Source organism: Sapajus apella, unplaced genomic scaffold, assembly GCF_009761245.1.
Source record: "Sapajus apella isolate SASKATOON/1434 unplaced genomic scaffold, GSC_monkey_1.0 scaffold47, whole genome shotgun sequence".
In the NCBI taxonomy this organism is placed as follows: domain Eukaryota; kingdom Metazoa; phylum Chordata; class Mammalia; order Primates; family Cebidae; genus Sapajus; species Sapajus apella.
The window spans coordinates 2,681,517-2,694,254 of record NW_022436987.1 but is presented as its reverse complement, the minus strand read 5'-3'; the positions used below and the strand labels follow the sequence as shown (position 1 = coordinate 2,694,254).

At 39.6% G+C, this 12,738-nt stretch overlaps 1 protein-coding gene across 4 annotated transcripts in view; it reads right to left on the bottom strand.

Annotated features, from left to right (window-relative positions):
- SYT9 (synaptotagmin 9) overlaps positions 1–12,738 on the bottom strand; it is a 246,562-nt gene that overhangs the window by 177,015 nt on the left and 56,809 nt on the right. For all 4 annotated transcript variants that reach the window (XM_032240616.1, XM_032240617.1, XM_032240614.1 and 1 more), the window contains exon 3: positions 4,466–5,012. In XM_032240616.1, the coding sequence (XP_032096507.1) occupies positions 4,466–5,012 (547 nt within the window). The remainder of the gene's footprint in view (positions 1–4,465; positions 5,013–12,738) is intronic.

The following is a 12,738-nucleotide window of genomic DNA, read 5'->3' as shown; positions in this document are numbered from 1 at the left end:
GCGATCATGCCATTGCACTCCAGCCTGGGTGACAAGAGCAAAACTCCATCTCAAAAAACAAACAAACAAAAAGGACTTAATGAGTTCTACAAGATTGCCAAATAGAAGATGTATTAATATAAATAACTATATATAGCAATAGTTGGAAAATGAAATTTAAGAAAAAATACCATTTAAAAGAACAAAAAGTAATGTACCTAGCAATAAGTCTAACAAGAGACATGTAAGATCTTCATGTAGAAAATCATAAGCTTTGAATGAAAAAACTTTAAAGAAGAAATAAGTAAATGAATAAGTAAATGGAGAGATATACTATGGTCATGTACAGAAAGGCTCAATATCACAAAAGATACAAAATTTTCATAAATTAATCAGTAGACTTCATACACGTCCAAATACCAGAAGTAATGTTTAACTTGGCAATGTGATTCTAAAATGTGTGAGAAAAGTCAAGTACTAGCCAAGGCTGAACTAAAAAATAAGTAGGCTAGATGATTTGCCCTTCCAGATGTTAAGGCTTATCATAGAACAATAATATTTTGCAAATTGTGATATTAATAGGGATAAACATCACAGTGGATAGAAAAGAGAATCCAGGTTCTGCATATACAGAAATCTATATAAGAGCATACAGTGCATATTATTGGGAAAATATGCCAGAAATTTTCTTACCCATATAGAAAAATAAATATAGATATGTTATGGACTGAATGTTTTTGTCCCTCCCAATTTATATGTTGAAGCTCTAATCCGCAGTGTGATTGTGACAGTATTTGGGAATGGAGCCTTCGAGAGGCAATTAGGTTTACATGAGGTTCTGAGGGTAGGGCCCCCATCATAGGGTTAGTGTTCTTATAAGAAGAGGAAGAGAGACTAGGACCAGAGTGCTCTCCCTCTCTCCATCACTTGAGGGGACAGTGAGAAGGTGAGTCAGGAAGACAGCCTCACCAGGAATGGAATCTGCTGAAACCTGATCTTAGATATCCCAGGCTCCAGAGCTGTAAGAAATAAATATCTATTGTTTAAACTGTCCAGTGTATGGTATTTTGTTATGACAGCCCAAGCTAAATGCTATATGATGCCTATATGACACTACATAAAAAATTCTGTTCTAAGTGGATTAAAATCATAATTGAGGAGGAAAAAAAACCTTAAAACTTCTGATAGAAAGCATAGGAGAAATATCTTTCTGACATAGGTTAGGGAAGTACTTCTTAAGTAAGACACAAATCTGCTAATTTACAATGGAAAATACTGATACATTTTATTACATTAAACATAACCTCTATTTATCAAAGACACCATAAAGTGAACACAAAGACAGCCATAAACTGGGAAATGGTGTTTGTAAAACATAACCAACAAAGAATTTGCATCCAGACTGTTTAAAAAGCCTATGTATATCAAAAAGAAAAGGAAAAAAAAAATAGAATAAGTGCTGAACAAGAATTTTCACAAGAAAGAAAGCATAAATGGCCAATAAACATATCAAAAGATGGTAAAACTGGGCAACAGAAGAAATGCCAATAATATATCATTTTACATACATGTACATACATTAACCAGTGGCAATTGCAAGAGTTGACGAGAAAGTGGAACAATAGGGATTGTCCCATTTCAACAGTGGGAGGATCAATTTGTGATATGTGAAAACGACTGAAAAAGACCTTGTCACTATCTAAAAAAGTTGAACACACGCGTAACTTACCTCTATCAGGGATACACTCTAGAGAAATAATTGCATATGTGAACCAAAATACGTGTACAAAAATCTCTGCAATATTATTCAGAATCACAGAAAAACTAATGACATCCTGAATGTCACCAATATAGGAATCCTAATTTGTCATATATTAATATTAATAAAATGGATTATTATATAACAATGAAGATACATAAGCCACAGCTGCTCTGCTTATTTCTATTATTAAATGCCATAATCAATGTTGACTGAAAAAAAAAACTAGTCAAAGAGCTATAAAAGCCAAAACAGACAAAACCCAAAATCATATTGTCATATATATATATACATATATGCATTTTTTAAAATATCACAATATAAGCAAAATTCAAGATAGAGGTTTTTTCTTGGCAGGATTAGACTGAGAGGGAATGTGACAGAAGACAATTCAAGGGTCAACAAAAGTACTGGTAATGTTCTACTCTTCAACTAAATGATGGGTTCAGGCCTGTTCATTTAATTATTCTTTCATTAAATCATATTATTACACATACTATATTACATACATTCTATATTATAAAAAGGGAGCCATGGCAAATCTCAGTTCTTTATATTCAGTCTCTGTATATATATAAAAAAACAAAACCCATGGTCAAAACAGCCCCAAATAACACTTTTTAAAATGGAATTTAAAAATACAGCAGACTATAAAATAGCCTGAAATTCTGTTGGTGGGACCTACCCTCTCCGTGGCCCGCCAAAGGCTTAGGTTAATGCTCAGAAGATGTATTGTTTGCCTGAGGAAACAACTGAGAAATTTGAAGCCTGTAGCTTTACTGGTTTTTTCCTCCTTGATAAATAATTTCACACTCTCCTTAACCCTGTGGAAATCCAGGATTTTCCAACAATGGAAAAGAAACCCTTACTCCCAAGAGACTGCTGAAATGACAGTGACCTCAGGGGCCAGAAGGTCTCTACCACCTGCCACACCATATTCTTGTCCACAGGAACCTGTCCTAGGAGTCGTTTCCACCAAGGATCATCATCCAGATTTTTATCAGCCACTGTGCAGTATCACCACAGTGTTGTTATCAGTGTTGCTCTCACCACAAAGTCTCCAGAAGGCAACTCTCCACAGGATCCTCATTGAACTTCCTAATAACATCTCCAGCTATTTTATAGGATCCATTTGTCAAAAAAATAAATTAATTAATTAATGTCTCATTAGATGGTGTGACCAAAACCTCTCTACCATACCTGAGATCAGACACAAGTCCAAGGCACCTCATTGCAGCTGGCAGTGTCTCAGCTCCCATAATCAGGGAGACTTAGTAAATACTCCAGTGACAGGGGAGCCATTCATATCTTTGTACAAGCAGCCTTCCCATTTTGTTTCTTTAAACCTTCTCATGTTGCTTCCTGATTCTGTCAATGGGGGGATTTGGGAGACAATCCTTGCTTTCCCTAGCATCCATTGTTGGGTTTACATGCATTATAATATTTTAAGATCTATTCCTTCCCCAGTATTCCAAATCACCTTGGTTTCATCAACTGCTATTCTTTGCACCGTATCCAGTTGCAGCTCCTTTCTTTCTTTCCTCATGATTATGATAAAGGCCAGCAGAATCCCATGCTACACTCTGTTTATTTGGATAGCAGAACAAAGTTGGCACTGGAACCTTGTGGCATGTGGAGAGAAGGTGTCACACAGGGCAACCAAAGTATGGGTGAGCCCCTAGTTCATTAAAGTGGCTGAGGATAAGGGGGTACTGGTGTAGGTATTTGGTCATTAGGCAGAGATTAGTCTTTCAAGAAATAGGCTCCAGACTCAAGCTGAATCCATGTCTGAGCTGAATAAGGACAGTGGTGCTTGGTCCGTTTGGATGCCATGGCAGAGAAAGAGAGCTAGGCTGGCCTCAGAATAGCTCATATCCAAGAAGAGAAGCTAACAAAGTTATCACAGGGAATTTGGACAGGTGAAAGAAACAAGTGGCTTTAAAATATCAGAGTTACCTAAGAATATTCAATTTTCCTTTCTATTTCTGGAATGTCAATACATCTCTGTGGGATAATGAAAAGGATGTAAATGGAATAGAAATATCACCTCTGAAATCTTATGTTTAAAATGTAGACATAGATATATGGTACTACTACACAGCACTTTGACTTCTCTCCTGAGCCCTAAATTGGATGTGACTGTCGATAGATTAGTTTTGTCATTATCTATAGTTTCTTTTCAGACTTCCCTCCTTGTAACTTGAATTTTGTGAGTTTTACATTTAAAAATGTGGTACCAACTCTTCTCAACCACTCCCACCTGTAGGACTGAAGTTGAGGATCCAATTATGGGAAATGCTCTTGAGCCAACCTGAGAACATAGGTAAGTACCTACTGCTCTCAGAGTCAGGTAATGGTCTCTTAGCTCAGACTACAGTTAATAGAATGGCAGGTTCCATTTAGCACAAGCAACCTGAAAAAGTTCTAAAGAAATTGTGGTAAGGAAGACAGAGAACATCTGCTGCCTACTAGGGACTAGCTAAGAATCTGAAAGTAGAAAAGAGAGAATATTATTCTTTAATGTTTTCATGAACAATACGTGGGAAGTTCAAAATCAATATTGTTAAAACACTGTTTCTGAAAAGGTACAAGGAGGTTCTGAAATAACAGTTACATGTACATTGACACAAATTTTACACTTTGTCCTCAAGATAATATGTAAGTAATCTGTTTCCCTGCTAACCAAGATGCCCACCCCCCATCAAAATGAAGAAATGCTGGACTCACATTGGTGACATATTCGATATCCTTCCAAAGGATGCACTCCCTGGGGAAATCAGCCAAGTCTAAGAAATGATCCACCACCACTTGGCCAATTAAGTCATGACGAGAGAACCTGTCAAAGTCGTACACAGAGAAGTGAAGCTTCCGTGCTTCAAGGTCATTGTAGGGAACTGGAAATAAAAACACTTCATCAAACACAGGGTTCAGGGTCTTTCTGTGAACTTTAGTCTGGTGTTTTGTTTTCCGATCAGGAAGCAAATAGATCTTCACATAAGGATCTGAAGTTCCAGAAAAGTCCTTGGCGGGCAAATTGACAGCTTTGTGAATCTTCACTATGAGCTGCTCTAAGTCACAGTCATATTTTAAAATGAAGTTCAGTTTCCCACACGCCTTGCTGTTACTCCGTCTCCCATCATCATTATCCAAGGACCTCTGTTTATATAACTCTGGTTTAATTCTACCAATTCCAGTCAACTGTTCCTGTTTTTGAAGCTGCTGGATATTGAAGTCTGGGTTTGACAAGTTGAGTTGTCTTCGGAATGAATTATGCCTTGAATGAAGAGCAACACAGAACAAAGTTATAAACTTATTAGCTATGGGTCTCTCAGAAACTTTTGCTTGGGATGTAGGTAGACTGTTACATTCTGTCAGGAGCTTAGATCTGTGGGCCTTTTTGTGTGTGTGTCTGTGGCCTAAATTCAAAATGCTCATCAGTGTGATTAAGCTGCTCCCTAAGGCTTGAAGCTCAAAACTGAGACTTGGTATCAGGAAATGAACCTAGTAACATGCGACCTCAGAGCTTTAAAGGTTTAATACACTTTCTAAACTGTCTAATATGCCATTAAAGAAGCTTATTCATCTGGTGGAATATAAAGATTTGTACAAACTGCTTTAAAAATAAAATTATTCAACTTTATATATAATATCATTCTGATTGAAATAGCCAAGTGTTGCCTTAAGAAGAATGAATCTTTCTCTAAATTACACAGAATTTCTTGCCACTAGTTTATAGCTTTGTAAGGATATAAATTGTTTTTTTTAGGATATAAATTCTTACTGGTTCAAATAAAATCATTTCAACACAAAAACACGGTTTCTGCTCATGCAAAAATGTATGTGACTGGGATGTGCCTGCATGTAGTGGCTTGTGGTGGCTCTGACAGGGGCAAGTGACAGCATTGGGACTGTGCTTTTGCTGTGCACATGGGTGATCAGTGATCAAGAGGACAGGTTTCATTTCTGAAATAAATACTAATGGCACAAAAATGAAAGATGAGCTACTATAAATGTATGTAGGGATTCAGCTGGAAGATGGTTGGATACTGATATTTGCAAATTAAATATTTGCTAACATAGTATACTCTTTACCCTATAAGTTTATTGATTTGGATTAGAAGTTTCTCTAAAATTCTCCTTAAAGTCTGTCTGATCTGTGTATGTCTTCACAAATTGAGTGAAGTAGTCATTACATACAAGGTTGTTTTTAAGGTTACTTTTGTTTGTTTTTAGCTCAGAGTTTAGAGTCATTATATTGTATTGCATGCATTTGCTCAATAACCTTAATTAAAATAGCCTCTTTACTAGAAGGTGAAAGAGAACAGCTGGGATGTCTCTTAGGGATTGGTAAACAGTTGGAGAGGCAGAGTAAATATTTGAATTTGCCTTCTCTTTCTTTCTTAAGACAATGAAATAAAGATGTAAAAATGGAATTAAGGGATCCCCAGACATGTTGGAAAGTATTCTCCCTTGTCATCATGGATGTTATGCTGAGCATTCCTCTTTATCTTAAAATAGCCTCCTCATCACTAATCACCCACATGGTATGACAAGAGCATTGTCACAGAGCTGTCACTTGTACCTGTCACATCCAACACAGTCCATAGAAAGCAGACACAGCCCAGTCACATACATTCCCACATGTGCAAAAACTGTGTGGACTGAAAGTTGCTGTTGTGAGATTTTACTCTCTTATACAGAAATCCACAATCTTAAGGTGTCTCTGTATTTTATGATTTGGTTGAGCAGGGGAGGAAAGGGAGGACTTGCTGTTAAGCATCTAAAACTGGCTTTATGTGCTAGGGCAGCCAGGTCATTCCCTTGTCCAGAAGTGGAACCAATGTAGTGCTAGAACAGAGCTTCAGTCTCACTTTACTGGACTCTGTGAGTAGAAAGGGTTGAGAGGCAGCAGAGAAGTACCCTGCTGTATGCAGAGGCCAGAACAGGCTGGTGCCAGCCCTGTCTCCCTCTGCTATTGATTTTTCTTTACAGGCTAGATTCAAAAAACGTCCATAATTATGTCCTGGGTCAGTTCCTATCTTTCTGGGTGCTGTCTAGTAAGTGGTGCTGTTTACATGATAAAAGTGCACCCTTAAGATCCACTGGATGGTCCTTCTTCAGACGAGCCTGTGGTGGACCAACAATTCTGTGTCTGCACAATCCAGCCCCAGATAACAATCTCGTGTCAGCCCTAGGCCCTGTCACTATGCTCCCCAGGTGGTTGCTGGGCAGACTCAGTGCATTACAATTTACCTTTGAATTTTCTTAGTACTGGCACTAGATTCAGCATAGCAACATTTTGTCTTCACCCTGTTTGTAGGACTTAATCTACCATAGTTTTAATTTTAATTAAAATTACATAGATTTGGCTATTTAGTAGTGTGACATATTCTGTTTTACATGTATATTTTCTTAGACATGAAATCTGAAGAGAAATTGTCCTGCATGCTCAACTCTTCCTAACCAAAGTGGATTGCCAGCACGGAGTGGGGCTTGTTGGTGTAGTTCAAAGCCTGAAAAAAGATCTCATTCCCCGAGAACCCAACTGCAAAGGAATCCCTTCAAAAACTCCCAATACAGCTAAAGATTCCTCTTAAAAACCAATCACAGTTATGGGCTAGGTGCAATGGCTCATGTCTGCAATCCCAACACTTTGGGAGGCTGAGGCTGGTGGATCACTTGAGGTCAGGAGTTCGAGACCAGCATGGTCAACACGGTAAAACCCTGTCTCTACTAAAGGTACAAAAATTAGCCAGGCATAGGGGCATGTGCCCGTAGTCCCAGCTAGTTGGGAGGCTGACGCAGGTGGCAGAGGTTGTGGTGAGGAGATAACGCTGCTACACTCCAGTCTGGGTGACAGAGGCCGTCTAAAAAAAAAAACAACAAAAAAACCCAAAACCAGAAAACAAACAAACGAACAAAATTACAGATATGAATACTATTATCTACTCAAACATTTTACATGATTAATTTCATTCCCAACACTTTCCCCTCTATTCAGAATCACACCTACTATTAGGAAATCAGTTGAATCTAACTGTAAGGTAGTGGCTTAAAGCAGATAGCAAAGACTGTAACAGGGCATGACAGGTTCTCACTCATGGGGTTCCCTTTCAATCTCTTTCAATTTACATTCAGAAGAGGTTAGAGTTTACCGGAGTTGGGGGAGAGGCATGGTAGAATAGTGAAGCTTAGAACAGCCAGAGAACCAGGGTAACTCATAACCTCCCCGTATAACCTCTGGAGCTATGGGAGCTGAAAATGAGAAAGTAGAGCGGGGCAACTGCCCCAGGGACATAAAGGAGAAGAGGAGGTAGAGGAAATGGAAAATCAATATTCTATAGCTCTCATAGGCTACACAAACAGAGGTGCAAAGAAAAAGCAAGCCCAAAGCAAGAGGGAGGAAAGATATGGAATATAGCGCCATGACCTGAACTTGCCTCATCCCAGGTGAGGTGGCTCTAGGTGGTCAATGGAGGTGGTTTTGAATGCAGTAAATGAGAGGCTCCCAGAGCAAAGGTCTAGAATTTTAATGCCACTGAGTGACATGAATAATGACATTGAGGGACGTAGGAACGTGGCAAAGAGAGATCCGTGTCTGAAGCACTCAGTCCTCTGAGTAGGTCTGGGGAGTCCTGTATTTTGGTGTTCTCAGAACTTAATGTGCACAATGAATGGTAAAAAAACGTGGACCCCAAGGACAGTGGGTCAGAAGGAAGGTTGAGAGATGATCTCCTCTACAAGTAAGTCACATTCTAATGCTGCTGCAGAGAAGCTGGCTGCTGGGGTTGGAACTCTCAGTTTCCTCCACCTCCCCTTCTCTCCCTGGGTGGGCAAAGGATGTTTTCCTCTCATGGAAGAGACAACAAAGAGAAACTAAAGATTCAACTTGGCCACCCTAACCTAAGTTGGAAAATTGCAGTTGAAGCTGTGGAAAGCTTGAGTTCAAAGATAATTAACAAAATGTGCAAAGTAGATTTCCCATAAGAAACTCAAAAAGATACTTTCATACCTGGAGAAATCTGAGCCTTGTGCTGAGTTGCAGCCAGAGGTCAGGAAGGGTCAGAAGCCCAGAGGTACAGGGCTTTGTCCTCCTTTCCTTTCCTTAAATGTGAATTAACCAGTCCCAGCTCTAGGTTAGTTAGTCCCTAAACTATCACCCAAAAAGCCAACTGTGTCAATCAGATCTTAGGAGACAGGACGTAACGGCAATTCAACAAATTCGAATTTGCAAAGCAAAGTGTCAAATAAGGTGGAAGGTACAGAAGAGAAAAATGTAGTCACTATCTTGAAGGAAACAGCTGTCCAGGCAGGCAATAAGATGGTCCCCCCCAACCCCATAACTATAAAGTGGGGCAGAAGGATTAAGTACAGATCAGGGATTAGAAAGTCCTAGAAGAAGAGGGAGAAAGGCCTCTGGCTGAGGAAATTTTTATGAAGGAGATGATACCTGAGGTGGGCTTGCCTACTTAACTTGGTTGCATCCTTAGCCACCTCCAAGCTGATGCTGTAGACTTCAATACAGACATTAACTCCATTTTCATCTTTGTCCCAGCTCTCTAGCAGGGTGGGACTTGCAGCTCTTCTGCCCCAGTAGCTTTTTCAGAGTCCCCCACATACACTGCATCTTTGAGTCCAGACTGTACAAGCCAGCACTCAGATCCCCAACACCCCATCCATCTCGGGCTTTCATGTGCAGTCATGAACAAGTGCACCCTAATGTATATTCCTTCACTGTAGTGGCCCATCTCAGAGGTGAAATCTGACCTGTCCTTTCCCTGGTTCTTGGATACCAGTGTTTGCCAGGCTTCAGGATCGAAGGAGAGAAAATATAGAAGCGAATTGTTGTTTCAGAAATGTTACTGGTTTCTTTCCTATGTTCAAGTCAAGGCAGGGAATTACGGAAACAGTGGAGAAAGGATCTTGTTTTTCTTTTTCAAAAATCCCCTTCATCATGAAGAGAGAGTTGGTCTGTCCTGAACCACAGGCAGACACAGAAGAAGGGGAAATCCTGGATAGGGACAGACACAGTTAGTAGACTACAAGGGCAGGAGGAAGTGGAAATCTGAGGCTTTCTTGGCCTGAAGATTCAAGGGCTTCCAGCATAAGTGAGATAATGAAGATACAGGCATTAGGCCTTGGGGCCAGTGGATGTGTGTGGTCAAGTATAGGTGGATACACTGAGGCAAGACTTGCTTCCTCCCACTCCCTCCCAATTTAAACAGATTTGAAACCTTGAATATTTTATCCTCTATAACCAAGATGAGACTTTGTTCACCAAAACTTTCTCTACAGTAGCTAACGTCATATAACTCTTTTCATTCCCATTGATCCCAGCTGAGTTCAGGCCCTCTGACAGGCCCCTGTCTTTATCACTGTCCCATGCATCTTATATATTCTTTCCAGATTAATCTTCTAAAGAACAAATTGTGTGTATAATTGGGCTCTTGCTGTGGGTCTTTTGAGGGCAGGATTATAAATTTTTTCTCTCTTCATTGCCACCACCGAATACTAAATTTTGCACATAGTAAATGCTTAATATCTGTGTCTACAGTAAATACAGAAATGCTATGAATAAAATAATTTCTCATAATTTTAATCCCCGTAGAGAAAACACTCAATTACATATCGTTTCAGGGTCTCATGGAAGTTGAGATAGGTCTAGGCAACTTCCACTTTTGAAGTAGTTAGCTTATTTAAATATGAAGAAATAACCATGATTCAAGAGTTATGTTTTAGATATTTACATTGAACCAATGTTCTCACCACACAAAAATATAACTTAATAGAAATGTGCTACTCATAGCATAATTACAACGTTTAAGTTTTGTGTACTATTTACTGGAATTGTGGCCAGTCATGGGACCTAAATTTAGAGTGTGATGGTTATCTTCCTCTTTCAATTCTGTCAGCATATTTCTATAACTCTATCGAGTTGCTTAATTCAGAGATAGGGTCAAACACCTAACGTGGGGCTCTTAATGAACGTGAGACCTGGGACAAATGGCCTACTACCAGCCTCACCATTACAGGCTCCACTCAGTTATACTTCTGGCCCTTTGCCATTCTTGTCAGATGAGCAAGAGAAAAGTGGCCTGATATTCACCAACATATTCTGTCAGTCATTCATCGAAAGAAGTTCTCCATGTGCCAAGGGTTGCTAGGGGCTGGATAGATAAAAAGAAACAAAACACTTGTGGTCTCTGGGCTCACAGAGCTCAGTCTAGAGCGGAGTACAAGCAATAAATAATCACTTAAAATAATTTAATCCTGGGTGCAGTGGCTCATGCCTATAATCCCAGCACTTTCAGAGGCTGAGGCGGGCAGATCATGAGGTCAGGAGTTTGAGACCAGCCTGGCCAACATGGTGAAACCTCATCTCTACTAAAAAATACAAAAATTAGCCAGGCATGGTGGCACATGCCTGTAATCCCAGCTGCTTGGGAGGCTGAGGCAGGAGAATCACTTGAACCCAGGAGGTGGAGGTTGCAGTGAGCCGAGATTGCACCACTGCACTCCAGCCTGGGTGACAAGAGCTAAACTCCTTCTGAAAAATGATAATAATAATAACAATTTAACCCTGTGAAGGAGTGAAAGCAAGGCAATGCAAGAGAGAATTACAAGTGGGAAGGAATGGGGAACAGAACATAGCCTTCAGATAGGGTGGCCAGGGAGGCCTTTCTGAGAAGGTGATGTTTCACCTAAGGCGTTAGGGAAGTAAAGGACCTGAGAAGGGTAAAAGAAAAAAAAAAAAGGAAAACCATTTCTGGCTGAGGCAACAACATGTGTGAAGACCTCAAGGTAGGAAGGGGCTTGGGAAGCTGAAGGAACTAAGAGAGAGGCTAGTGTAGCTACAGTATAACGAGCTTCTTCCATGCAGTCTCCAATTGAAATCATGTTAAAAGTGTCACTGGTTCTGCAACACAGTGGCCCTGGCCATAGGTAAGGCTGGAAGCAGACTGTGCAGTATTATCATGCAGGGCCTTAATAGACTTGATAAGGAGTTTGTGGTGTGGTAATTGAAATTTTTGAAAAACCGAAGTGTTACATAAGAAATTTGAGAAGACTTAAAAAAACAGGATGAACTTTCATCTTAGGACATGAATCAGGAAATGGATTAGATGGCCTTTCAAGGTTCCTTCTATTTTGGGGATCCAGGGATTTTCATACATTTGGAGTAGAGTACTTTGTAAAGCTCTAGTATTAAAAAATTCTGAGAAAATTAAAACATCCACATTTCCAGCATATTGGGTCACTGTACAAAAGGGATTTCATTCAAATCAAAAAGAATTAACAGGAATTTTGGATGATACTAATAGTCACTGAGGTAACTAGATACAGAATCCTAACATGCTTGATCTTGAAAGAACAACAGAAAGTCATTCTGACCAGAAACGTTTTTAGAAGATAAAACAAAGCCCATCTTTAAGACATTCCAAAAAAGCACCGTGTCAGCCAAACATATCCAAGAACAAAACCAAGCTGAAGAGGCCAGGTGAGGTTGAGATTTTTGATGTAAATGCTGCAACAGAAACTGTACCAATCGCAAGGATCCTGAAGACATCTTTAAATGGAGGCTATGTCTTAGGTGCACTGGGAACCCTGAGATAATGGTTGCCCTGAAATGGGGATAACAGCTGCAGGATGGAAGCAGTAAGGAAGACAGTGTCGGCAGGGAGAAAGTAAAGAACATAATGACAAAGAAAAGAGAAGAAGCAGTAACTGGAAAAGCAGACTGTTTAGAGCTGTCTCAGCAAAGGTTATCTTTCCCCTCCCTAAATATGGTTATCAAAAATGTTACTTAAAGAAGAATGTTAAAAATGCTTTGAGGCATAAAGGAAATCTCATTCTTTTTTTCCATTTTGTTAGCAAAAAGTATGTATATGTGTGTGCATTTGCTCATGATGCAACCCAATTCCCAAAGAATTAGAAGAACCATGCACTGCTCTTATTGTGGTGAGATCCTGAGAAAAGGATATGTATTTCTAGACAGACCCCAT